This window comes from Lissotriton vulgaris, chromosome 7, assembly GCF_964263255.1.
Source record: "Lissotriton vulgaris chromosome 7, aLisVul1.2, whole genome shotgun sequence".
Taxonomy (NCBI): Eukaryota; Metazoa; Chordata; class Amphibia; order Caudata; family Salamandridae; genus Lissotriton; species Lissotriton vulgaris.
In genome coordinates, this window is record NC_141695.1 from 996,441,265 (window position 1) to 996,469,008 (window position 27,744).

General features: G+C 43.8%; 1 protein-coding gene across 1 annotated transcript in view; it reads right to left on the bottom strand.

Moving 5' to 3' along the window:
- LOC147702835 (rho GTPase-activating protein 7-like) overlaps window positions 1-26,128 on the bottom strand; it is an 892,173-nt gene extending 866,045 nt beyond the window's left edge. The window contains exon 1 of the mRNA XM_086931414.1: window positions 25,982-26,128. Coding sequence (XP_086787540.1) covers window positions 25,982-26,096 — 115 coding nt within the window. The 5' untranslated portion in view covers window positions 26,097-26,128. The remainder of the gene's footprint in view (window positions 1-25,981) is intronic.
- Between the last annotated feature and the right edge of the window lie 1,616 nt (window positions 26,129-27,744).

A 27,744-nucleotide genomic window follows, 5' to 3' on the forward strand; every position in this document is an offset into this window, starting at 1 on the left:
AGCCTCCTCCTGACCACTTTCTGTGCTGTTTCTCCTCTTTGGGTTAAGGTCCAAGAGGAGGTTGAAAGCACAAAGATTGTATAAAAAGGTTCCCTGAGAACTGACATTCACGCATCAACATACCCCAAATGTAACTTATTCTCCCTGCTCCACTCATGCTGTCCTTCCTAACACGCGGACACAGTAATATCCAGTGCATGCTGCCAGAGATCACCACTTGCAAACATAGCCCTGTACCAGAGATGTAAATAAAAGACAAAGGGCCACGTGTATCAAAATTCCTTTTTGCATTCCTTAAATAGCGAATTTTCGGTAATTGCTATTTAAGGAATGAAAAATGGTAGGTAAGAAAATAACACTTTCTAAATAGCGATTCCTAAAGATTTGCAATCGCAATCAGGTAATAGTACTTCATTCGTTGCCCCATAGGTGCAAATGGTTTTGCCTTACCTAATTTATGATTACCTAATTGGTTATCCCAAAGTAGTTAATGCAATACCAAGGGTGGCCCTGGGCCTAAGGCCCCCCTGAAGTACTCCCAAAAACAATGTGCACATGTGAAGGGCAGACATGCACTAGGGGCATGTGTGCATTTTTCTAAATTTGCACATGGTTACCATCAACTTGACATCGATGGTAATAGCATTTCCTAAATGCACAGTTTGCATTTAGAAAATGCTTAGTGCATGTGCTAAGGGAATCACAAATTACAATTCCCTATTTGTAGTCGGAATTTTAGGTAATCCAAATGTTTGCACTTACCTAAAATTGCGACTACAAAGCCTTTCGTACATCTTGAAAGGTTATTCTGCATACTCAAATGTGCAAAATTACCGATTCGCACTGTTTGCGAATGCAAAGTTGTTTGACACATCCGTTCCTAAAGAGATTGTCAGGGTCCGCATAGGCCATAATAAAATAATTTAACAAAGAGATATCACTCCACAGCAGACAAAGGCACAGCTGTTTAACATTATAGCACAGGCACGAGAGAGGCTTCTCCTTGTTGCAGGAAAGGACGTCTGCCAAAAGTCAAAGAGCCAGATGTACGAAGTATTTTTGCATGCGCAAATGGGTTTGTGACCCGTTTGCGCATGCAGATATACCTAAGGGCCATGTACAAACCCTAATTATTGAGTTGCAATTTATTTGCGACTCGCTAATTAGGATATGCGATTCGCTATTAGGAAGGGGCGTTTCAAGGGCGTCACTTCCTTATAGAGTGCCCTATGTATGACTGTTTTGCAACCGTAATTGCGGTCGTAAAACAGTTGCAATTTACCACCTACTTTAAGTAGGTGGTAAAGCATTCACAAATGGGAAGGAGTTTCAAGGGGACCCCTTCCCCTTTGGGAATGCATGGGAAAATATTTTTTTAATGGCTACCAGTGGTTGGACCACTGCCTGCCCTTAAAAATTAAGCCAAAACATTTCATTTTTTTTTTAATGCATCCCGTTTTCCTTTAAGGAAAACGAGCTGCATTAAAATAAACAATTTAGCTTTATTTAAAAGCAGTCCCAGACATGTAGGTCTGCTGAGGCCAGCAGACCACCATCCCTGGGAGGGCCAGCCATTCCAAATGGGGTCGCAAATTGCGCGCGGCTCATTACTATTCATGAGCCTCGCATTTTGCGACCCCATTAAGAATCGCTAACAGTGTCTCTGACATTGTTGTACATTTGCTTTTGTGACTTGCAAATTGCGACTCGTAATTTTTCGCAATTTGCGAGTCGCAAAAGCAAATGGTTGTACATCTGGCCCAAAGATCATAGAAAACATGTTATCATTAAGATTTCACTAAATTGCTGTTGGAAGAAAGCTCCTTTTGCAAGTGCAGTAAAAATATCAACGAGTGCACTCAGTTCCCACCATAAACCTTTGAGATTTGGGGAGGGCACATTGTGCGTATATGAATGAACCTGAATCATTCCACAGAATAAAGAGCTCAGGTCATAGACAAGTATTCCGCTGAAGAAGCTGACAGGGAGTCCAGTTTCCTGGTACCAGCATCGTACAGAAACTCATCAGAAGTCAAAAAGATACTGTGCCAGATTTGAATCTCGGCATCCGTTCCGGACTGTCACACCCCTTAACCCAACCTGTTCAGGTTGCAGTGGTAGATCCCTCCTGCAGGCACCTCTGTCTAGAGTGAATATGAATCTATCACTCCATTACTGACTGACTGTGTGTGCTGTCACTCTGGGCGCAGCACTTTATCCTCAGTCCTTGTGTCCATTAAAGAGACACTACGAGGTTCCACCGAGCAGGTCGTATCTTAAATCCATCACAAATAAGTAAACTATATACATAATAGCACAGTTGCCAAGAATGCAAATGATTTGAGTTTTTATTTCATTTCAGTAACGTCACTATAAAAATGATGGAAACAATTATAACTTGCTTTATCAGTCCAGGCTGTGCAACATACTCTACCAGGTTCTGCATTGTACCCTGAAAAAGTGGAGTCACAACGAATGACGTCAACGTGCAAATGATAAATAAAAAAAAGAGGGCGGGCATACAATAAAAGGAGTCGGATACCACCTTTGTAGGCATGCCATACTTTTGGGGACTGCAAACATCATGAGAAGAGAATCCCAGATCCTGGGAGCACCAACTTTCCCAAAGCAGGGCACTTAGCGCACCCAGTTGGGTTGTAAAAGACCATCATGAGTGGAGTGCAGTGGGCACTGCTGTGGTATCACCGAACCTGCTGAATTAATGAGCTCTGAGAGTAGCTGGTGCTCTGTCCCACTTCAGAGGGAACAAGTCAAATTCATAATTAATCAAGCCCAAGAAAAACCAATGAGTTCTTATATGCCACGTGTGTAAGGTGAATTTATCCAGAGGATCACGGGTGTAACCAGCACAACTGTGTACAGATTGCACAACTATGAGCCACAGAGTTTTTTTAGGGGTGTAACAGGTGATAATCTTTGGCAGTGACAACACATGTGTGATCAACATACAGACTACCAGGTGAGCTACTGTATTCTACATCTTCATGAATTCATTTGAATACACGCTAATTTCATAAGGCAACCCCACACAGGTCGGTGAATGCTGCCACCAAAGTAGGTTCAAAGCCAAATGCACCCCCTACACGTTCTTTGCTCAGACTATCACACATTGCAATAATCATGACACCAGTAATGCCTTTACGATTGCCATTACGTGCTCATTTGCAAAGTATGTCCAGATTTATGTGCAACGAGTTTTTTAGATTATGCTGCTCTCCTATGGTTGCTGTATCACTAGAAAGGTCGCAATTCCTTCTTGAATCTCGTCAGGTGATAACAGACTTTGGGCCCCAAGAGCATATACGGTTCGAGTCCTATCCATTTGAGGATTCATTCCAAATTGACCTTTTGGGCATTAACTCAAGGCAAAAGCCTGGTGCTGTCTTGTCTCTGTTTCCACATCACATGTCTACATGGTTCATTGGAAGACTTTGAAGGTGTTTGGGATGCACTGAATACGCCATTAAATCACTCGTGTCAAAATTTTCGCTATCAGTTATGCAATCTAGTTTAGTAATTCACTTGGAACTTCCTTTTAATATGATGTATTATATTGGTATTCGGTGCATATCGAAGTATATTCTGATGTCCTATCAGAGGACAACTTAGAAGGTTGAAAAGATATTTGTGCAATTGCCTCCTTATAAAGGGGATCTGTGTGAGGATAAAATAGCTTGTCTATGATTTAATTTATGGATATTATCTGACACAATCCAACTCTACGCATTCAGGTCTACTGATAAAATCACAGATCAGAGAGTATTGTTACACAGTGTCGGAGGGCAATGAAATGTTGAGTTTGGTCCATGACTGCCATGGCCCTCATAGATGACAGATTCAACATATCTAATTAACAGGCTTGCCTTGGGCCTTTAAAACATTGCTTCGATACAATTGCTGTATCTGCTGGATTACTTCACGGTGGCCTACTTTGATGGAAAATGCATTACAGAAATATGTCTTATGGTGTTTGAATCTTTTTACAGTTTTTTATAAAAGGTGTAGTAATTTCTCCTTTAATAACGATATACACGGTTACATTTCAAACAAGAATTCAGGAATTTCATAAGGGATTAGGAAGGGAAACACATTTCTTGAAGACTTCAAATTAATGTGCATATTTTTGGAGGAGGCAGATAATTTTTGGAGTGACAAATTACTGCAACATGATGAGGTCTAACAGCAGTTTCTTGAACTTAGGTTGAATCTAGACCTTTCAGCTCATGTGAGAGTGTGTTATCTTGAAGGACGTCTTGTTTTTCCTATGAAGTATGAAGCTATAGCATTCTAACTTGCTTTTGAAGTAATAGTTAAATGTTGGAAAGTGTTTTTTTTTTTAATAGTGACATTTCCTCGCTCAACCCCTGGTAGCTGGCAACAAGCAGGTTGGCTTTACTTAGGAGACAGGTGTGTAACACATTTAAAAACATCAATATATTAAATAATTAAGACAAAACACATAATAAAATCCAACACCAACTTATGATTAAAATGACACCAAAACAAGAAACATCCAATGTAGGAAGCAGAGGTATGAATTTGTACAGATTAAAAGTAAAACTAGTGCTTAAAAGCAAATAGAGCTCAAAGGGTTAACAAAAAATAGTCATGCTGGACCAGGACACAGTCAAAAGCTCTCTACACTTCCAGTAGTGTTTCTTGATGCAGGAAAGTGGTCCACAGCAAAGAGTTGATATGCTCTGGTTTGCCACTTTAGATCTGGGACTACAACTCTCACAATGCACCAGGTCAACTTAAGGAGCTTTTTACAAAAGTTGTTCCAAACTTCTGGAACTTCTTCCTGAAGTTTCTCTTGTGGGTTCAAAGTGTCCAAAACACCAATCCAAGTGTCTAAAAGCTCTGAGATGGTCCTTGGGATGTTTGGTCTATGATTCCTACAATGTACCTGCCCAAATCCTTAAAAGCCCACTGGACACACTCCAGTCTGTGCACTTCTTGGTGCCAATGATGCAGGTGAGCTCTGTTAACCTGTTGCTTTCAGGGAGTCCACTCCTTAATACTCGTGAAGCCAGGCAAAGTCCTTCGGGCTGTAGTACCTGATGGTGCAGCAGGTGCAGTCCTTCAGAGTGCAATCCTGTGGGTATAGATCTGGGTTCCAGAAGGACAGTCCTTCTTCTCCTTGTGTTTCAGGCAGCAGATCTGAGATTCTTGGCAACTCTCCTATATTTATTTAGTGTTCCTGGGCATCAAGCGGAGGGGCACTCCTGACCAAAGGGATGCAGGGCACCACCTAGATGTATGACTACTTCTTCCAAAGTCCGGCTTATTCTTGTCCAAGAAAAGCACTATTCTTACAAAATCCCAAATGGAGAAAGTCTCTCCAGGGGAGACGTTATTGGTGATTTGTTTGTCAAAATAAGCTAATTTACTCCTTTCGGAGTACCTTTAATTCAGAAGAAGAATTTGCATATCATTCTACTTTAAAAGTAGTCTGCAAGTTAGGGCTGACATTTAAAATTACAGCAGTCACCATAGTAGTACACTAAGTCTACTGGGCTTCCAAACCTACATGCCCTACCATATACTATTATTTATTTTTTATTTAATTTGTTTATAGAGCGCACTGTCACCTTGCAGGCATTCTGGCGCTAACTGACTCACGGGCAGACAGGTGTCAGACAGGGCAGAACCACACAATATGTCACTTAGGAAACAGCCAAGTTATAATCTTTCTCCTAAATGGGAGAAGTTCCGTGGTTTGCCTTATCTCACATGGAAGCAGATTCCATCATTTAGCAGCGGCCACCTCGAAGGATCTGCCCCCTGCTCTGACCTTCTTAAACCTAGGTACTTTCACCAGCCTGGCCGCTGAAGACCGAAGAGGCCTGGCCGGTGTGTACCAGGTAAATTTCGATTGCAGGGAAGCAGGACCAATCCCGTGAAGGGCCCTAAACACCAGACAAAGGGCTTTGAATTGTATCCTCTGACGCAGAGGTAGCCAGTGCAGCTTCGCAAGGGCAGCCGGCCCATGTGCTCTTCTAGGAAGCCCCAGAGCCAGCCTAGCAGCCGCTGATTGCATCCTTTGAAGCCTATCCAACAGAAACTCAGGGTAGCCCAGCAGAAGGGCGTTGCAATAATCCAATCTGCTGAGGATTGTACATCTTGCCACTTGAGCACGTGCCTGGAATGGTAAAAGTGGCAGAATTTTCCTCAGAGATCGAAGGATAGCAAAGCAACAGGCGGTTGTTTTTTTTACATGAGTCTCCATACTGAGCTTTTGATCAAGCATGACCCCTAAATTACTGACTGAAGCCACAGGCCGTACATTAGTCACTGTTTCAGGAGGCCAAAAGTTTTCTGGAAACGGGCGGGAGATCTTATTCCCAGCGCTAAGAAGCACCTCCATCTTATCAGCATTAAACCGAAGAGATTTGTCCTTTAGCCACCGTGACGTATCCCACAGACAGTTGTGGAAAACTTCCACAGATGTTGAGTCCTCTCCCTCAAAGGAGAGGATCATCTGCGTATCGTCAGCATAGTTCACAGTCTTGATGTTATAGGTTTTAATAAGCAAGATAAAAGGTTTTAGATAAAGATTAAAAAGTATGGGACTAATTGCTGAGCCCTGAGGGACTCCGTGAGGCACCTGATTGAACACCGATTGAAAAGGGGGCAGAGACACCGCCTGATGCCTATCCTGCAAAAAAGATCGAAACCACGCCAAGGCACTACCTCTCACCTCAGCCTCAAATAGACGGTTCAGCAAAATCTTATGATTGACCGTATCAAAGGCGGCAGACATGTTTAACAGGATCAGAAACGCTGTCTGTACCCTGTCTGCTCACCTCTGAAGCTCATCCACGGCGGTCACACGAGCCGTTTCGGTCCCGTGAGCTGGCCGGAAACCAAATTGATCATTCTCTAGTAGATGATGCTGTTCCAGATGTTTAGAGAGGGTTGCATTGACCAGGCGCTCAACCACCTTAGCTGGAAAAGGCAGCAGGGAAATGGGCCTGTAATTTTTGGAACAGTCCAGGTATAGAGAGGGCTTTTTCAGCAAGGGGGAAATCACCGCCCGTTTCCACTGAGCTGGAACAATACCAGTAACGAGGGATTGGTTGCAAATTAGGCGGAGTATGGGATATAGTTCCTCCTCATACTCCTTCCAGATTTTGCAAGGCACAGGGTCCAGAGGAGACCCGGAAGAGATCCCTCTAGCCAACCCACGAAATACATCTTCCGTAAGGAGTGGGAATTCAAGTAGTGGTTCCCCCACCGGCCAGGCTGATTCGTCATCCCTATTTACCGTTGCCCCAAATTCGATGTCATTAGGGTGGCAGGTGTCAGGGGAAGACTCCAAATCCACAATAATTTGCTCAATTTTCTCCTTAAAGAATTTGGCCAAGTTCTCACAGAGTTCTTGAGACGGGACAATGGCATTCTTAGAGCATTCAGGGCTGGTCAGACTATTTAATATGTTAAAGATACTCCTGGAGCTATTAGCAGCCGTGCAGATCACAGAGGAGTAATAGTCCGCCTTGGATTTCTTAATCAAACTTTTATATTCCAAAACTTTGCTTTTCCATAGCATCCTTGATGCTTCCCCATAATCCCGCCTCCATCTTCTCTCTGCCTGTTTACAACCCTGCTTCAAATTTTTCAGCGTATCGTTGAACCATGGGGCAGAGACATTCCCTTTACAACTACGTGTTTTTAAGGGAGCATGAGCATCCAACACCGCCGTGATCTCCGAACAGAGTAAGGTATAATTTACCTCAACTTGCTTATCCAAGCCAAAGGACTTACTCACATTAAATACCCCATCCGAGGGTTTCAAACGAGCAAGAGCCTTCCAGTCTCTGCACCGAAATTCCTTAATAGCCGGTGGAGCCCTAGTGTAAGCACCCTTAGTGTTTACGAACAATTTGACGAGAAAATGGTCTGACCAGTCCATAGGCAAGATTTCTCTCATGGCCAACAGATCAGGGACCGCAAACACCAGATCGTGGAGGTTCCCCGCCTTGTGAGTGGCGCCAGTGACTTGCTGAGAAAGGCCAAAGCTTTCGCAAGATTGAAGTAAATTAAGAAGACCCAAATCAAGGGAGCCATTGTGCCAAAGATTAAAATCCCCTAGAACGACCAACTTATGGTGGGACGCTGCAATATTAGTCAGGGTGGCTAAAAGCGCTTGTTGTTGTAAAATGCTGAAAGCCCCTGGCGGTCTATAACATAACACACCAGTGCAAACAATCCCAGAGCAAGTCCGGATAGATAAACCAAGCAGCTCCGTTCCGCGGGGTCCAGATCAATAATGTCAATTTTACAAGTTGCTTTATAAATAACTCCTACCCCCCCCCCACCCCTTCCATAAGGCCTGGGAAGTTGTAAAAATTTAAACCCAGGAGGTGCATGCACAGCCGGGATCGACCAGACAGTCAGCATGAGTCCACGTTTCTGTCATAAACAGAACGTCCAACTCATTTGTCTCAATCATCAGCTGGATCACTACACTATGCTTTGGCAAGGACCTAACATTCAAAAGCCCACATCTCAAAAGATTGTGAGCAATAAAATCTGCTCGTGGCTGGGCCGTATGCAGTAGTCAGAGTATTCCCTTGTCTGCATGAAGCTTACCAATCTGTAAGAGCATCTCTCTCGAATAAGGGGGGCCGGGAAGTTGTAGGCTAATGTCTTGGGGGCCAAAACAGGCAGCATAACTGGCGCTGGGCGCTTCCTTGGCGCGCCCGCTGCGCGTTCGCTCCAGTGATGTTTTTATGGAGCCCAGAGCGTGCAGCCCCGACCACTAGACCGTGGCCCAACTACCCCCAAGATGGCGGGTCCGCTCGCACGGACGGACCCGACCAGGGGAGACACCAGAAGCCTCGAGCGACCGCTCCAGTCCTGCACAGGGTAAGAGTGTGCAAATAAGCAGTTTGTAGCAGCATGTGACACAAATACACTTTTAAAAACACAATCTGATTCGTTTCAGCCTCGCTCTTTTAAAAAAAATAATTATGAGAATAAAATCAGGTAGCCTCTAAAATGACCGACAGTGCATGCAGAGCCCTGCCAAACATGTCGAGTGCCTTCTGAGCCAGGTAGCTCAGGTACTTACAGGTAGGTTGCCAGTACCAATTGTAACTATACCTTATTGCCATGCACTTTTAATCAGAGCACAGGCCCTGGGTCTGGTTAGCAGAGCCCAGGGCACAAACAGATTCAGAAAACCAGCATCTAGTAGTCCAAATAAAGGCAAACATTGGTGGGAACCAACATCAGGTCCTGGTTTCTCACACTTGCTTTTGAAGTAATAGTTTTCAGCTTACCATTATGCATGTTCCATAACTCGCAAATAATTTTCCAATGTTCTATATGTATGGTAGAGTATATTTCTGGATATCACATTTTATGGTGGCATAGTGGTTCATGTATTTTTATTTTTGCAGGGCTTCATAATAGTGTCATCAATGTTGGTCAAGTGCATTTTTTTATAATTCTGCCTGCAGAACCATTTCTTTAAAACCCTGCTTGTCATTTTTCAATGTTTTGTCTAATGTGTTTTTATGGAATTTGTTTCTCAAGTTTACCTTCATTAGAAAACATGGTGGAATTATCTTTGGCCCCTCTGACCATTTGACTCCAAAAGAGGACAATATTTGGCACATTTCTCTACTCCCCAGAAATCACATTTTTGGTATTTCCTGCTTAATATGTTGGCCCAGTGACCAACTTACATAAATAAAAACCTTCCAAGCTAGTGGCAAGATGTAACAGGCTCAGGTATCTAAAGTAACCCATCATCTTTCCATAGGAAGATATTTCCTTTTGGAAGACTTCTTTGCACACTGCTACAAAAATGCCTTTGTTATGTGAAATGCGTTATCAACATCAATATAAATGGATTCCTAGTGCATAAAACTACATGCTTTGATTAGGATAGTTTACTTTGTGCAAGCTTCAAAGACATAAGGTACAGTCCTCTTCTTGAACTGTCCCTCTCAAGTTGTGTACCATACAAGTTAGTTGACCTTACGCTAACTAAATGTGAGTGGACTTGATTTAGGTTGGTATATAAATGAATTTAAAATAATTTTGTCCAGGTAAAGAATCCTCCAAAAAGGCTTGCGACTAATATTGTCTTTAGAATCTGCCTTCAACTAGTCCTCGAGGTTTACATTAATCAAGACCTTCAAACTTGTTGTATGCACACAGTTCAACTTGATCAAAGCCAAATTTCATGGGCGGAAGTGATTGAATAATTTTTAACTACTGATTGCCAAGTGATTATTATTTTATTCCCTCATTTTTTCTCGTCTCTGGCAATACAGAACAGGATCCCCTATATGCAGGTCAGTCTTGGTCCCGTAGCAAAAGCAGAAGTCTGGCCTCAACTGCTTGCTACATGGGCATACAAGTTACCATTTATGAGGTCATCCTACACATCACCAACAAAAGCAATCAATGCTGTGTGTTCTCTATCAAAGCCAGAAAGGCCAAGAGCAAGCTCTATGGCTCCGAAAGTGAGTTGCGGTCTTTCAATCCCAAACAAAATATATGACCCTGAACCCCCCTTGCCCATTCTCTAGTTTTAGGTTTCGCCTGGACAGTGCTTGCAAAATTCCTTGTAAACAAAAAAAAAGTTTAATAAGGCTTACTGCTCGCCATTACTTATCAGTACTTACCATTGGTTGACTCCCACATCACACATGTTTCCTTGCCTCTTACTGATCAGAGATTCCTTCTCACTTGGCTTCCTTCTGGGACTTCATGCGTGTCCCTGCTGTAGAGCATGGACCAAGTAGAGCTTCCTGTCTGCGGCCAGTGTCCTTCCACCGGCTGCAGACTCCTGCAGGTTCTTTTATCACTTTTAACATGCACTTGAGTAGAGTGCATGTCTCTGCAGTCTATATCCCCCCATCCTCCTCCCACTGTTACTGCACCCTTGTGTTAGTTTCCCCACCATCCTCTTACTGTTGCTGTTTCCCACCCCCCTTCTACTCCCACGGCGTATGCTGAAATAAATAAAGACTATTTTCTATTGGAATGTCTGGTTGCACTTTCAGTATTGTATGGTAAGGCTAATTAATGTTTTATGTACAGCACACACTACGAAATAAAGAACTTGGGGCCAGATGTATCAAGGCTTTTGCGACTCGCAAAGGCTGAAAATCGCAGAATTTCGGCCTTTGCGACTCGCAAACGGCCGTTTTGCGATATTTCACATGTATGAAATAATCGCAATTTATTTAATCGCAATTATTTGCGATTCCTTCTTTTGCATAGCATTTAAGGAATCGCAAATTTTGCGATTCCTTAAATGATATGTATGACACATTTTTGGTGTGCGAATTTGTGTTAAAAAATCGCATTTTACCATCAACTTGTAGTTGGTGGTAAATTGCGATTTTTTTCAAAAATGCCCTAATTGGCATTTGAAAGGGTGGCATGTGACACTCATACATGCCCATAGGGCATGTATGTGTGCCACATGCACACACATGTAGATTTGAGGGGTGCAGCAGGGTGTCTTTGAGACACCCCTGCACCCTTGAAATAATTCTCAAATTGCGATTAGCAAATTGCGAATTCGCAATTTGAGAATTACTGCACAATCATTCCTATGGGCCTCCTGGCCCATAGAAATGAATGGGAAAATTATTCCTTAATTGCGATTAGCAATTTGCTAATCGCAATTAAGGAATTTTAAGGAATCGCTAAAAAATAGCGAAATTCTACATACATACCATTTTGCACTTCTCAAATAGCGATTCCTTAACAATCGCTATTAGAGAAGTGCAAAATGGTTTCTTGATACATCTGCCCCTTACTCTCTGTGCCACAGTTGCCAAAAATAGTGGGAAATGCCAGAATCAATTAAATAAAAGTTCAAGCTTTCCCATTAGGATTAAATATGTGATTCTCTGTGTAGAGGACCACACTTTTTGGTTTAATAGGAACTCTGGGAGTCGCACACAGATTAAAGCAAAGAGGTGATTTGCTGCAATTACACTTGGTATTCCACGGTGCACCAAGTTCAAGGTTCTCAGAAAGCACACCATTATCACCTTCTACAATGGACTGTTGAATGTGGAAGACAAAAGCATGGTGTCTGGGAATTATCTAAATTATTAGGTGTTTCGCACCCACCTGCGTGCCCACACACAAACACATTTATTTATGTATGATATTACTAACCTGTTTTATATGATGCTTGACGCCAGACACTTATAACTTAGAAGCATTATAATGATCAATTGTTACAGTTATATATATCTATACTACTATTATAAATAGAGAACTTGCACCTTTTGGCCAGGTAAACTCGGGAACCACAGCGCCAATCTACACACCCGATACATCTATGAAAATGTCAGAGTGTGTAGATGGACATAGGCTATATACATTTTAAAAAAAAGTAAATTAAAAAAATTATGTTTGGAAACAAAGTAGTCCCCTGAAAGTAGCGCCGGCCGGGACCTAGCGCTGACCACGACGCGACGTGCGTGATGACGACAAGGAGGAGGGCGGTGCAGTAATGCCTCGATTTCAGTCTCTATACTCTGGTATTGTCTTTAGGGCCGTGTCTCTCTTCTATGTCTACGGCTCTGCAGCGAGCCGTGGCCGGGCCTCGGAGCTGTCACTTTTGTACACACTAAAGATGGTGACAACGGGGGAGCCGAGTGCCGGGCTGGAGAGTCTGAGCGACGAGTGTGGTGGAGCGGAGTGTCCGCGCTTGAGCGCACTGCCCGGAGAGTTGCTGGAACGCATCCTCTGCTTCCCAGGACTTACTGCCGCTGACATCTGCCACGCGGCTCGGAGCTGCCGAAGGTTGCGGGATCTTTGTGAGGCCCGAGGAAAGGTGTGGAGGCAGCAGTTTCGGAAGAGGTACTAGGGCGCAAAGGGTTTAGGATTCGAGCCAAATCTATTCTATACGCGAGTGAGTCGGGCGGGAGGGAGTCGGTGCGGGAGGGGGTCGGGGCGGGAGCCTGTGTACTGCCCCCAGCCCCTTTCTGCCCCAGGCAACGCTGGGGCGGGCTGCTAGTATATATATATATATACCAATATATATATATGTATATATATATATATATATATATATGTATATGTATATATATATATATTCACAGAAAAAACCATAGGTTATAGACCATATATAGTTAGGAATTTGCATTTACAAAACCTTGAAAATTCAATGAAAAAACCATAGATTATAGACCATATATAGTTAGGGATTAGCATTTAAAAAACCTTATTTTATTTGCACAAAACCATTGAAATTCCATATATAGTTAGTTGCACTAACTATATATCGCGGACCCGCAATCCACTGCTAATGATGTCACATATTACATCATTCATGACATGGTCAGTGACATCACTGATGACATCACTGATGACATCTCAAATGACATCACTGATGACATCACTGATGACAACACCCAGTGACTGTATGTTTCTGTAAAGTTAAAATATGTCTTACATATTGAAGAATGAGTGGATGTATAAGTGTCTGGATGAAGGATTTAGTAGGTGCATGACTGACTGTATGAGAGAATGATTAAATGTGTCTCACTGAGTGCATGGGTTAGTGATTAAAGTGTCTTAATTTGGCAATCATTATTTATGTTGTTCTGTAAACTGCTGCATGTTTAAATCAGTAGCTATATCAGAAACTATATGGGTTATTGAATGGTTGCCCAAGTATTTGTATGGGAGACTGAGTATGTGTGTGGGTGGCTGGGAGGTGTATAACTCTGTGTATAGATGTGTGAGCAGTTGATTCCCTAGGCGTATGGGTTCAAAAGTGCATGTAGAAACAGCTGTATGGACAGTTGGCTGTGTGCATGAGTATATTGGTGAGTGAATGGATATCTCAGTGCTACATGTCAAAGTAAGTACATATGTAAAACACACTCCATGTGAGAGTTGACATATATAAATAACTGAACATAAGAGCCAGTGAATGTGAGAGTGGCTGTATGAATCATTGTGAACTTGTATCAAGGATTGTATAAGAGAGTAAATATGTGTTAGTATATGTTTGAATAAGTAAGGTGTGTATAACTGTATAGTTGAGGAAATGGAGATGTGATTGATTCTTTGCATGACTGACTAGGTGTGTGAGTAACTCCATGGATGTGTGACAGTCTGTGAGTGCCTGTTTACACTGAGTGTATCTAAGGTTATATTAGAGTCTGAAGATGTATTATCACATAAATGATATCATCAGTGATGTAATCAGTAATGTCAAATGAGATGTCAGTGATGTCATCAGTGATGTCATTTGAGATGTCATCAGTGATGTCATCAGTGATGTTAATCGAGATGTCATCAGTGATGTCATCAGTGATGTCACTGACCATGTCATGAATGATGTAATATGTGACATCATTAGCAGTGGATTGCGGGTCCGCGATATATAGTTAGTGCAACTAACTATATATGGAATTTCAATGGTTTTGTGCAAATAAAATAAGGTTTTTTAAATGCTAATCCCTAACTATATATGGTCTATAACCTATGGTTTTTTCTGTGAATTTCATTTGTTTTTTAAAAGCTAATATCTATAGCTGTAAAATATATTCTTTATTAAGTGACGTATCACGTAGCCCGTGAGACGCCTCATGATGCATCGCATAACCGTGACGTATCGTCTCTGCAGCGCAAACCAAACCCAAAACGTAAGCGCGCCAGAACACGCTTAAAGATATATATATAGAATATGTCGGACTCCCGTTACGCTGCCGGTTAGCTGCCCGGTTAACGTACCAGGAAGCACCTTTACAGCGAAAAATCGCAATTTTTTTTTCTTTTGCCCCGCAGGGAACTTTAATAGCCCCCTCATCAATCCTAGGGGTTCAGGAGGGGTCTGCCTTACCCCTTTCATTCATTTACACCTTTTTTTTTCCACCTCTTGTCTCTCGATCCCACAGAGAGACAAGATGGCGGCCGCTCCAGACTGTTTTCAATGAAAACAGCCAATCAGCTTCTCCTCAGACTCCCGTTACACTGCCGGTTAGCTTCCCGGTTAGCTGCCCGGTTAGCTGCCCGGTTCGCGTACCAAGACGCGTCTCTACGGTGAAAAAATCGGAATTTTTCTTTTTTTTTTTTTGGGCCCCGCGTGGCTCTATAATATCCCCCTCGTCAATCCTAGGGGCTCAGAAGGGGTCTACCTTGCCCCCTTTCCTTCATTTCCCCGTTTGTTTTGGCCTCCTCTTGTCTCTCGATCCTACCGAGAGACAAGATGGCGGCCGCACCAGACTGTTTAGAATGTTGACAGACACCCGAGAGCCAATCAGCTTCGCTACGCAAAGCTCCGTTACGCGAAAAGTAAGCGGACCGGAGCGCAACCCGGAGCGCTGTTACAGATATATATCTTGTTTTGAACGTTAATTTCTCAAAATCCACTGGAGCACATATATTGAGACCTAGCAAAGGCACATCGGGCTAACAGTCCCTACAATTTTGCCAAGTTTCGTGCAAATCCATTCAGCCGTTCGAGCTAAAAGTGAGGCCAACCGCCCTATGGAAATTAACATGGGGAAAACGCGTTTTGGGACCCCCCTTTTTTCTCGGCCCCCCCTTGACGAAACCCCCCCAAATTTTAAAGGGCTGCTCAGAAACAAAATGTGCCATTTTCCTGAAAATTTCTGCCGATTCCGTCCACAAACGCCAAAGTTATTAGACATAGAATTTTCAAAAATCCCATAGAGAAAAAATCCTTACTATATATACCTACTGGCGACCGCCAGTAGGTAATATATATATATATATATATATATATATATATATATATATATATATATATATATATATATATATATATATATATCCTCTTCTCCTTGCCTCGGAAGAACGTCACCGCCTCCTGAACAACGGGTGTCTCGCCTGGACCAAAGACCTCCGATGCCGGGTTTCTTAAAATTATCACAAGCATACGAGTCGAAAAACCACACGTTGTGAACAAGCCTGCGGGTCAGGCGAAACGCGTCCGAGGGCTGACAAATAAATCAATTTGTCTGGTACAGAGTCTCGCCAACGTGTGGTTTTTCTACTCGTATGCTTGTGATAATATATATATATATATATATATATATATCGAGTTACATCTACGCATTTCGGAAGTCAAGCTTCCTTGTTCACGAGGCCGAGCCATCATTTTTTTCAGTTAAAATACACAACACAGTAGTAGTACAAACAGGCAAAGGACTCAATATTCTACCAGTAGGCCTTTGCCTAGCAGAGTATGGCAGCCATATTTCAATGTGTTACTCTTAGTATTCACAAATGTTTATCACTAAAGCTAGCTTTCCACTTGGTCTCAATTCTCAAATTTAAATTAGGATTCATGGAATTGTATACCCATGATTCACAACTATTAATTGGGAATATCAATTCCTCAATTTTGTACATTTATATTAAAACACAAATCATTTCAAATTTTAAATTGTACATTAGTGAAATTCAAAAAGTGCAAGTGCATTGAGCCATTGGAAATTTCAGCTTTTTCAAAGTACTGCGCCAAGTGCCTGTTTCTGTTGGGTGCTAGTTTTAACAAATTTAAGGTGCCAGTGCAATAGTACAAATATGCATTATATAATCATTATTATTTGAACTTCAAGTTAATTCACTATAAAGTGCAATCACAAACAGATATAATTACTCATGACCTATATACAATTAAAAGGCAGGTCATTATTTATACCCATCTAAAAAATAAGTTTACAAAAATCCAGAATCATTTTACGTTTTAGCCATCGAATGACAGTATTGTCCTGCACCTTTAAAGTGCTGGTGCTTATGTAAACAGGGATAACTTCTCCATGTAAACATATCATTCTCCTCAATGTAAACATTCAATACAGTACAATGATGTAGAAAAAAGTGCAAGTGCATATGTAAACTAGATAGGATTTCTCTATGTAAACATTTCACTCTTGTCAATTTCTAATATCTATTTCAATAAAGTGCAATAATCTCATAAAGTGCAAATGCATAATAGTTCCGGAATTAAATGAACTAACCATCCCAACTTATTGACACAAGTCCTGTGTTTTCATATATCCAAATACTACCACTGTAAAAATAGAACTGTTTATTAAAAACAATCAGTTCATGGTCTTATGTGCAGATTCTCCTATTCTAACTCATATTCATCAAGACAGACAGGTGAAAAGGTCCTCATCTACATTGAACCCATACGGTTCTTGGCAGTTAAATTCCAGAATAAAGTATGTTTCTAATTTTCAGAGTTCTCTTTCTCCTCCTTTTTAGAAGAAAGAGGTATACAGTTCCAGGTAGAGCGATTTTCTACTGTACTATTTTGTATTGTAATTGGATTTATATAATGCCTAATATCCTTGATGAGTCAATTCAATTCAATGCAATAAAACAATATTCAGATACATGCTATTGTCCATAAAAGTGTGCATAAAACAACACAAGATATACAATTCATAGCAGTGGGGGAAAAAATCCTACTAATTTGTGCCTAAACCCGTATTGGCAATGATGTAAAACAGACTCATTGGAGACCCAAGCCACAATTATAGATAATTCTGCCAAGTATCATGGCAGTAGTATTAATAAGATAGATTGTCCAGTAATGGCCAGGAAGAGAGCGATTCCCTTTTTTGAAAATAGGGACTAATTTAGAGGTACCTCAAGTACCGGGAAGAGGTGAACAGTTGAGATTATTAAAAACATCTGTAAGCAAAGGAGCCCAAAGAGTGGTGTTACTTTTAATAAGATCATTTTAAATCGACCACAGAGGCCCAAAACGGCTTGGTGTTACCTAGTTGTAAGGCCTGCACTAGCATTTCCCACTGTGCTTCAACAACCTCCTGCCAACACTTGGCGGTGATATTTTAATATTGCTTACACAGAAGAGCTACTAAAGGGAAGTCTCTAAGATTAGAACCAGGGCTAGTCAATGAGCACTGTTTGCTGTAGAACATTCAGAGTTAGGGAGAGGAGTTGGCCTAACGGCTAGTAAGCATTGGGCGGAAAATCCGTTTCGCTCGCGGATTTTGCGGATTTTCGGTAAATTCGCAATCCGCGAGATTCGCGAATCTCCAGCAAAATCCGCAAATCCGCGAGCAGCGGATTTTATGGCTTGCTCGCACTGTTCGCGTGAGTTCGCGGCTTCCCAGTACAACTTCGCGCCCCGCGAATAAGCGCAAAATTGCAGAAATACGATCTTAGCAAAACTGAAACTACTTACCAGGTTCAAAAGTTCAGGCTCATCATTAGTAGCCATTTCCTGTAGTGCTTCCTGAGGGGCCCCTCCAGAGTTCAGTTGCCAGTTGCAACTATTATGTGACCCTGCTCTGAACCTCAGAATAGTTACACATATGCCACAAAGGTCCTGAATTACAGCTAAGGGAGACAAGCAGGAGCCAGGCTGGAAGTTCAAATCCATTAATCAGCCCCTAATTCATTATTGTCAGTTGGGGCAGGGCAGGTGTTGTAACTAATTTTGCAACAATGAAAGCACTTAGCAAGTGCAAAATATCACTAATCAGGAAGCACTAAGGAAGCAGGTGCCAGCTAAAAAAATATTCTGTGACACATTAATCAGCCCCAAATTAGTTCAGGTCACTTGAGGCAGGGAAGGTGTGCTTGCTTTGCCACAATAATGTACACTGACTGGACAACCAGAGGGTGCTGTGATGAAACAGAGGGTGGCATGGGTGGGCCAGAGGGTGGCATGAGTAGTCAGAGAGTGGCAGTGGTGACAGAGAGTGGCAGTGATGAAGAAGAGTGTCCCAAACAGGCTGGACACGTAGAAACAACAAGTTCGCGAAACTTGCGACCCGACAGGTAAGTTCGCTTTTTGCGAAATTGTACAAAACCCTCGCGAACTGGCAGAAACCCGCGCGAACACAAAAAAAAAATCCGCAAATTCGCGAGAATTCGCGGACTTTGCGGATTGCGAGTTCGCAAATCCGCAAAATTCGCGAACGCGAGATTGGCAAAATTCGCCCATGCTTAACGGCTAGGGGGTCGTCATCAAATCTGGGGAACAGGGTTTGAGACTCGGTGACGATGCTGAACATCCTGTGATTCTGGGAAAATCACGTAATCACCCCGTGCCGAACAAAAACAAAATGTGTTCTCATGTAATGCAACTGGTGCTATGTAAGCACTCTGATACCCAATACCTTCGGGTCAAATTTGTGCTATGTAAAACCCCGTAGAAAAAAAAAGAGTTGAACCATCTGGGGATCTCAGACATAGGCTTTGCACATTTCAAAAGAGCCTTCCTGATCCTTGAACATAGGTCAGTGAAGGCTTCCACAACCCCCAAGCCTTGGGCCTGTACTGTCATTCACAGTTATACCAACTCCATGTTAGCTTTAATTATCTCCTTTAGGGATTGAACATGGACACGAAATCTCCAAACCAATCTCAGCTTGTCAATATCCTGCCTAAATTTCCCTTTAAGACACAATGAAAATGTGGCTTCAATGGGGTTGTGGTTAGTATAAAATGATGAAGTGACCAGACCATGTGAAAGTAGGTCCTCTAGATTATGGGTGACAAAAATATAATCTATTGTTGATGGTCTGCTGTGTCCCTTAAAGGTAGGAACCTCGCAGCTTGTCAATCCAGCAATATTCAACACATTTACCAAGTCAAGAGAAGCAAGAAAAGGAACTAATTCTGCACTCTAAGGGTCAGAACAAGGGACAGAGTTTGGAAATGTGTCCTCAAGGTTAGTGTTCAGAGGCACATTAAAATCACCAGACAGAGATACAGTGTATGGCCTAGGCAAGCCAGATCATCTGCTATTTCAGAGATGATTTTGAACAAAGGGGAAAATTTAGTATTGGGAATGCCACTAAATCATTATTATAAAAATTCACAATGTGCAATGTCAAAGCTATTTTGACTGATATAATTTGAAAATTGCTGTGCTCGACCAGGTCACCAATGCCCTGATGCACGTCCACTGTGTGAGGGGGTGGCTGGGGCGCTAAAACAGTGATAGCCATCCACAAATACAGGCAATGTATCCCACGTTTCCAGAAACAGAATAATGTCACAATCCCTAATGAAGTGAAGCCAATCTGGAAAATTATTCTTAGATATAAAACCTGCCACATTCCAGCTTAGTAATTTAAGGAACTCAATACCCTTATCCATTTTGTTATTTCTGTCCCTAATAGAGGCCTCTGAATAACATGGTCCCTGTTGGGGGACTTAATGGAACCACAACGCAAGTGTATAATAAGGGGTTTTCCGTGATCCTGTTCTCAGCCTCTATAATGGGGGTAGTATTGCTAAGATCCTATCGACACCTGAGTGGCTGTCTGGGCATTCTAATTCAGTCAGTGTACCTTCTCCAAATCACTGAGTGTGGAAAACATATTGGTGCAGGGGACACTGCAAGAGGTGTTGGAAATCTGGAAATGGGTGCACAAGGAAGAAGCTGTTGTCTATAAAAGAATCTTGGAGGAAGGGTGACAACCTTAGTGTAAGTTGGGCATTGGGATTTCTTTGTGCTTATTATATTGTGAACATACGTAGGCTTTTGAACATTTACAACAATACAATCTCCCATGATACTTTTGGCTGAGTGACCGAGCCACCCAACCCGAAAAAACAATAATGATCTCATTGGGACTCCAGGCAATAAAATGTTTGTACTTATATAGCCAATGGACCATCTTATTCCCGAGTTGGTCCCAGGACTCCTGTTGACCAGTTTTTAGGATTGGAACCCCGACCAAAATCAACAGATAAGGTCATGACATAGATAGAAGGCTCAGAATTACTTGACATGTGGCATCCACAATGCTACCAGCAGACATGAGATTTGTTTTCGAGGATGGGCTGATATTACAAACTGATTGACGCTATGCATCTGTGATATAGTTGTCCCCATTCCGCCCCCCCCAGTAAGAAAATTCAGAGGATGCCCAGTAGTGCCCACAACAGTCACAGTTGTATTCCCAGTTACACTCTTAGTGACAGTATTGATAGAGTTATTCACAAAATGTTGGTCAGATGCCAGTGGATTACTACCTTTATCACTAATGGCCACAGAGGGAACACATTTAGAATCTCTTCCATTGGGAACCTCTAGCATATTCAAACACTCTATCAGAGGCTTGAGTTTCTCATCAAGAATATTACTAACCTTCACACACAGAGCTTCACATAAAGGGGAAACCGGCAACAAAAAATCACCAGTCTGAAAAGCAAAAGATTGTTTTGGCAGGTCTTTTTGGGACTGAGAATGGAATTGGGATTGGGATTGAGGCACCGGCAGAGGCTGAATCCCTGAAAGTAGTTGATGGTTGTTGGTAGAAATGCGAGAAGTCTGTTTCCGCCTTACAGTCCCTGGTCCTCCCAATGCTCTTTTACACTTCGCAACTGTGGCAGAAGCAAGCTGTAGCGAAAAGGGATTGCCCCGGCCAGGTGCGGGCTCCTCAATAGCAACCTAATTAGCATACTTGTCAGGGCAAGCGATTACAGTCTGATAATCATTCCTGTTCTCTGGCATAGAGCTACTTGTTGAAGTGTCGCCATTTACAGACAGAACTAGCAACTCCCTAAGGTCCAGAGAAAATCTGTGTTCTGTCAGTTCGAGCTCATTCATAACAATTCCCACAACTCGTTTTATGATGGTACAACGCATGTCTATACCATGCGGTCTTAACCACAACAACGCCTTTACTGTGCATGCCTTTAACATGCATGCCTTTGCCAAGCAATTTTGTGGTAAAGACATTATGGGTAAAGAGACGTGAGCTAAAGATCATACCCCTGCCCCCTGTAAACTATTCCTTTTCCACATGCCCTGAGCCCCAAAAATTAAGCCCAGACCCCAAAAACGACCTGACCCCAGCCTCCACCGCCCTGAGTCCTAAAAACTGTCCCCTACATCCCTAACGTACCCCGACCCAGCCCACCTCATCCTGAGACTTAAAACTGTACCTTTTCCCCCACCCAGCCCTGAGCCCAAAAAACTGTACCAACGTCCTAAAATCTAACCTGACCCCGCCCAGAGCCCTAAAAACTGCCCCCTACACCCGTAAAGTACCACGACCCAGCCCCACTGCACTAAAAAGGCTCCCTACCCTATAAAACACCACACCCCCTCCTAAGCCCTAGAAACGACCCCCACCCAGCAAAACTACCCCGACCCCACAAAACCCGGCCCCAGCCCCACTTGCCTCTCTGCGTCCTCTCCCAATCCTTCCTCTTCCTGTCTCCCTGTGCCTGACCATCCCCTCCGCAACTAGACCGTGCATTGCCTTAACTACACATATGCGTGGTTGAGGCATTCGTGGTTCAGATTGCGGGTTAACGGCACGTGTGGCTGAGTCCATGTTGTTGAGGAAGTTTCCTCCACAACTCTTTCCAACATACTCTCGATAGACACATAGTAGCGAGCAATAGCAATTTCCCCATGAACCTTGTGCTTCCCAATTGTAATTACAGAGGACTTCCCAGCTTACCCCAATGGTGCTTCTCATGCAAGAAAGATTGAAAATTCCTTTGGGGCACAAATCAAAGGGGGGGCAGGGTCCAGCCTCGTCTGGCCGTGGACAGGGGCAGACAGGCCCACCTTTGGCCCTGGGTTTTCCTGGGCGCATCCATGAGCATGGCCCACTGCGGGACCGCAAAGCTCAATTTTTGCGCTCGCAGGTGATTAGCAGGCCAGGTGTGATGGTGTGGGGATTCTGGGAATCGAAGTCCCCTAGCGTCTGCAGCCAGCAGCGGCTCTTCCCGCACTGTGCCACTCTCTGACAGGGAAGATGAAGGATGGAAATTGAAGGTCCTGTGCTGGAGACCCTGTCAGCATGCCCAAAGCAGTCATTAGAGCACTCTACGATAAGTACCAAACTATTCTGGAACTCAAGACTAGTGGTTAATCCGGTGGTTAATATGGTCCCTGATATCACAGCAGACTGAGAGGCAGGTGTAAGTAGTGGCTGCTCCTGGGAAGTAGCAGTGGGGCGAGGAGGGTTGGGAGAGCGGGAGGAGGGGTTTACAAAAAAATATATGTTAACTTACCCGCCGGTCGGCTGGCTGGCTGCCCCCACCACTTCTCCTCTGTCTTCCTCCTGACTTCTCTGCAAGGAGGAAGCACCGGGGCTCTCAAGCTCCCCATAGCCAATCACAATGCTTCAATGCAGCATTGTGATTGGTCCGAGCACCATGGTTCGGCTCTCAGCCTGGAAATGGGGTCCTGGACATGTTCTCCACCCAGGCTGTAATGTAACCTGGGTGGAGAACATGCAAAGTGCGCATGACTGTGTGGCTGGCCCATGAGGGCCGTCCAAACAGTCATTGCACACCTTACAGAGTGCCCACCACTCCTCCCCCTGCTCCTCCACTGCCAATGCAGCCCTGTCCCACCCGCAAAGCTGCCAAGCAGCAGTAACAAATACAATAATAAAAACAAGTTATTATCACTTTATTTGTACTTCTTTGCACTACTAAAAGCAGTGGTGTGATGTTCCTCCGCCTTAGCGGAGAAACCGCCACTGACAGGTCTTATGGTTCTTTGGAAGCTTCTGCTTCCCTAATCGTTTTGATTGAATGCATTCATATGCATTTAAGGACATACCTTTCAGGGGCGGCTCCTCCACTAGGGCAGAGGAGCGTTGCCCCACTGCTTTCTCACAGTGCAAGAAGCAGAAACATAAAATGGTAATAACTACAATTTTATGTTTCTGCTTCTCGCACTGCGAGAAAACAGAAAGGTTTGGTTGCAGGCGGGCGGCTGGGCGGGGCTAACTTGCGGGCAGGGCTGGGCAGAGGAGGTAAATTTAATTTTTTTAGATTAAATGATACCCCCCTCTCCGCGCGTCCCCTCTCACCCTCACCCGTGAGTCATGCCGGCCACGACTGAACCCCCTGCCACAAGAACTGTGGTCCTCCAGACAGGAAAGTGCGATAATTGCTTCACAATTCAGACTAACCTTTACTCAAATCCTTGTTCAGGAAACTGAACTAAGAATTCTGGCACAGATCATTTTCTAACACAAAACTCAACAATAATCAGATCAGCCCCTGGCGACCAAGGCATGGAACAACTTTCACCTGCACCTCAGGACTGATAACATCGCTCCAGCAATTCAGGTAAGCACTCAAGTCCTCGATGTTCGAGTGAACTACCCACCATCCAGTGGCCAACATCTCCAGCGCCTCGAGGCCCTCACGGGTGATTTTATAAATGTTTGATTGATGGAGAAACTCACAATGCACCTCTTTAAACTGGAGGAACACGAATGTGCCAATTTGCAGAGGCAGCGCATAAACAACATTCTACAGTGTGCACTGTTAGTGTGTGGTTTGCTGCGATAGCTGACATTTCAGAGTACATAACCGCTGCAACCACCATGTGTTTCCAGCTCCAGAAAGCACTCGGAGATGAGAAGGCGCCCATCACGTGCTGCACTGACACCCAAATACAACACAGCGGTCTCTGGTTTCAGCCACACGCAGCCCTCACACCCACTTAATAACTCTAATGACCTGTCATATCTGAGGAAGGCGATGCGCCCTCCCCCAGCGGTCGGAGATTCGAAACGTGATGTAGCCAGGAAGCAAACAGCCGTGACACTTTAAATATATATAACTTGCCAACATTTCTCAGAATCCCATAGTTTAACTGGCTCACTCTGCACCAAGGAAGTGAAGCTCAACTCTAGATACACAAATAGATCATTTCTTCTAAAATTGTCAAAATGCAGACGTTTGTAAACTTTAGTCATAGTCATGATCTGCCCGCTTGACCACATTATGTGACCCTAAATACATCAGTTTTTTCCATCTCATTTCTGAAAGTCTGTGAAGCGCTTAGAAGTAAATCTGCGAGTTGAATGCACTATAAAAAAAATCTTGACATCGGACGTTTGAATGCGAGAAGAGAGCCGCACAAGTTTGTTATCTTTCCTTGTTTCCCACATTCTGCCATGCACTATGCACTTTGAATGGTCTTAGCTGGCACAAATGGCATGACAGTAATGGGATGCTTGCATAGGTAGGAGCAGAGAAGCTGATGCACGGTGTCATTGTCTGGATGATGAGGTTACTTCCTGCACTAGCAGACATTTGCCACATTTGTAAAAAATGTTGTACTCCAGAGTCTATTGTGCATTTTTATCTTAACTGTCAAATGATTAAATATGATGCACTCGGAGATTCGTACTCCCCGTGGGGCCTGCTTGTCACCAAGGTGCACATGACAGGGCTGAGCCTTGGGAAGACCCCAGTGAAAGGCACATCTTATCCTCCTCCCCAATACAAGGGTACTCAACACAGATGTGTGCTCCACCACAGCTCACCAAACCCACAGTATCAACATTCATAAAGCCCCTGAACACACAAGGACATCATGAACTCCACAAACAACCGCAGGGAATGCAAGGCAATTCTACTACTGCCCCCCCCCCCCCCTCCTCCAAGGTGGGGAACAGTTTAAAACACATGTAAGAATCCAGTATTTTATATAATTGAGCAGTGCTGAGGGCAGCATGTTCTAAGCGCGCCCGTACTTCATACCGCGAGACACGCAAAGTGCTCCATATTTTGGCTCAAACGAGAAGCTGGCATTATACTCAGGTGTGCCCCCTAGCCCTCATCACCCTCCAGATAGACAGCCACATAAAAAGTGAAATCACAATCGGCAGACATATAATACTGCGTGAGACAAGGGACCAATATCTATTAACTGTTGGGCGACGCACTGCTAAGGGTGCCAAGTAACTTCCTGCCACTGGAACCGCCATGTCGCAAGTCTGCGTGTACCTTTAACAACCTCGTAGGAGTGTAAGGCTTGCAAAACATAAACGAAGACATCTGCTCCCAAAAATACACCAGTTACTTCAAAGAAAGCCCAGGGCTAGGAAATAGCTCTCTAATCACAAAATGAAGCGCCCTGAAGTGGAGACATATGTAACATGACAAGAACTGAAAAGATGCAGCAGTTCAGCAGTGTCCATCTTTTGCGTCAACAGCGTTAAATGATGACTCTGACCTGACAGGCGCTTCTCTCTCGCGCTCTTCCAGAATATATCCCACGCCTTGTTGGTGGAGTCCTTGATGTGTTCACTCAAGGAGCGCCTGAGTCTGGGCTTCCCCCGGTGCGCCATCCCTGACCCTAATCCCACGGGTTCGCGTTCTCCCATCCAGACGCGTCCGCTGCCCAGATGGCAGAGTGGTGAGCGCCAAGTCCCGTAAAGCTGCAAGCACGCTCTCAGCACGAGCGCCGAAGTGACTGGCAGAGTCCGCCCGGGTCCGTCGACACGCCTTCCTCCTCTGACAGCGGAAGACGCAGGACAGAGAAATAGCAAAGCTCCCTCAAGCAATTCTGGGGTCAGGCCAGGCGGAGAGGAAATAGCAACCCACTCGGGTCCCCCCTGCCTCGCAGCACAACAGAGCCCTGCATCTCGCCTGACACATTTTATAAACACGCTCGTTCCCCCAGCATGCGGAGCAATAAATACAGAGCCATGCAGCCGCTGAGATGAAGCAACGAGTCCTTTCTGCCATAGCTACGTCCTCCACGGACAACGTGACGTACTATAAGGCGCATTTCCAGGATGCTTCTAACAAACACAAGGGGTACACTGCATCTGGTTCTGTACATTTTGTGTTTCATTCCACACCAGGGCCGCAATGTCTAGGAAAGTGAACTCATGCGCAGAGAGAAGCAATACTAGGCAAACGCCAGTTGCTGAGGTTTACAACTAACTGTTGGGCTAGCGTGACACCCTGGCTTTCATCCACGGATACTGTCATAAGATCTACTGGGGTATTGACGTGACACATCCTTTTTAGGGACCCTCACATGGTTGCTTTCTGCGCCAATTCATTTGGATTTGAAGTTACAATTTAGAAATTGTTGTTATTTTGAAATGTACTTCAGTATTGCCATTGATGAGATGTAATCTCCGATGTTCAGACCTTTGCATGAGTGAAATTATGGCTGTGCAACTATAGTTGGCAAATTTAAGGGGTTAAGAAACTTTTTGTTGCATCTATTACACCATATAAACTGTGCCCCTATGTTTAAAAAATGAAAATTCATACATTTTCAACCATCAATGCAGTCCTAAGCACAGGGCCCATGTATGACTTTTGAGAATTCACAAATATTACCGCTAGCATGCCTGGAAAGCTGTGCCAGCTGCAGGGACAGAATGAAAGAACAGCAAATTTCTTGGAAAAGATGTAGAGTAAACATGGCGTAGAGTGCAGTGGCATAGAGTAGAGTGGTGCAGAGCAGATTAGAGTGGCACAGAGTGGGCTGGTGTAAAATGCAGTTATTTTAGAATGCAGTGGTGCAGAGTAGAGAAGGGTAGAGTGCGCTGCCACTGAGTGGTGTAAAGTAGAGTGGCATAGAGTGCAATGGCATAGGCTAGGGTGGTGGAGAGTAGAGTGCAATGGTGTATAGTGCAGTGGCACAGAATGCAGAGCCATATAGTGTGATGTCGTAATGTAGAGTGGTGCAGAGAAGAGTTGAGTGTAGTAGAGTGCCTTGACGTACAGTGTATTGGTCTACAGTAGAGTGGTGCAGAGTAGAATGCAGTGAGTGCATGGCATAAAGTGCAGTGTCCTAGAGAAGAGTGGTGCAGATTAGAGTGTTATAGAGTACAGTGGTGCAGAGTAGAGTATAGTGGCGCACAGAGCAGTGGCATAGAGTGCAGGGGTACATAGTACAGTAGCGAAAGTGCAGTGTCAGAGAGTGCAGTGGAATAGAGTAGAGTGGTGCAGTGGCATAGACGCAATGGAGTAGTA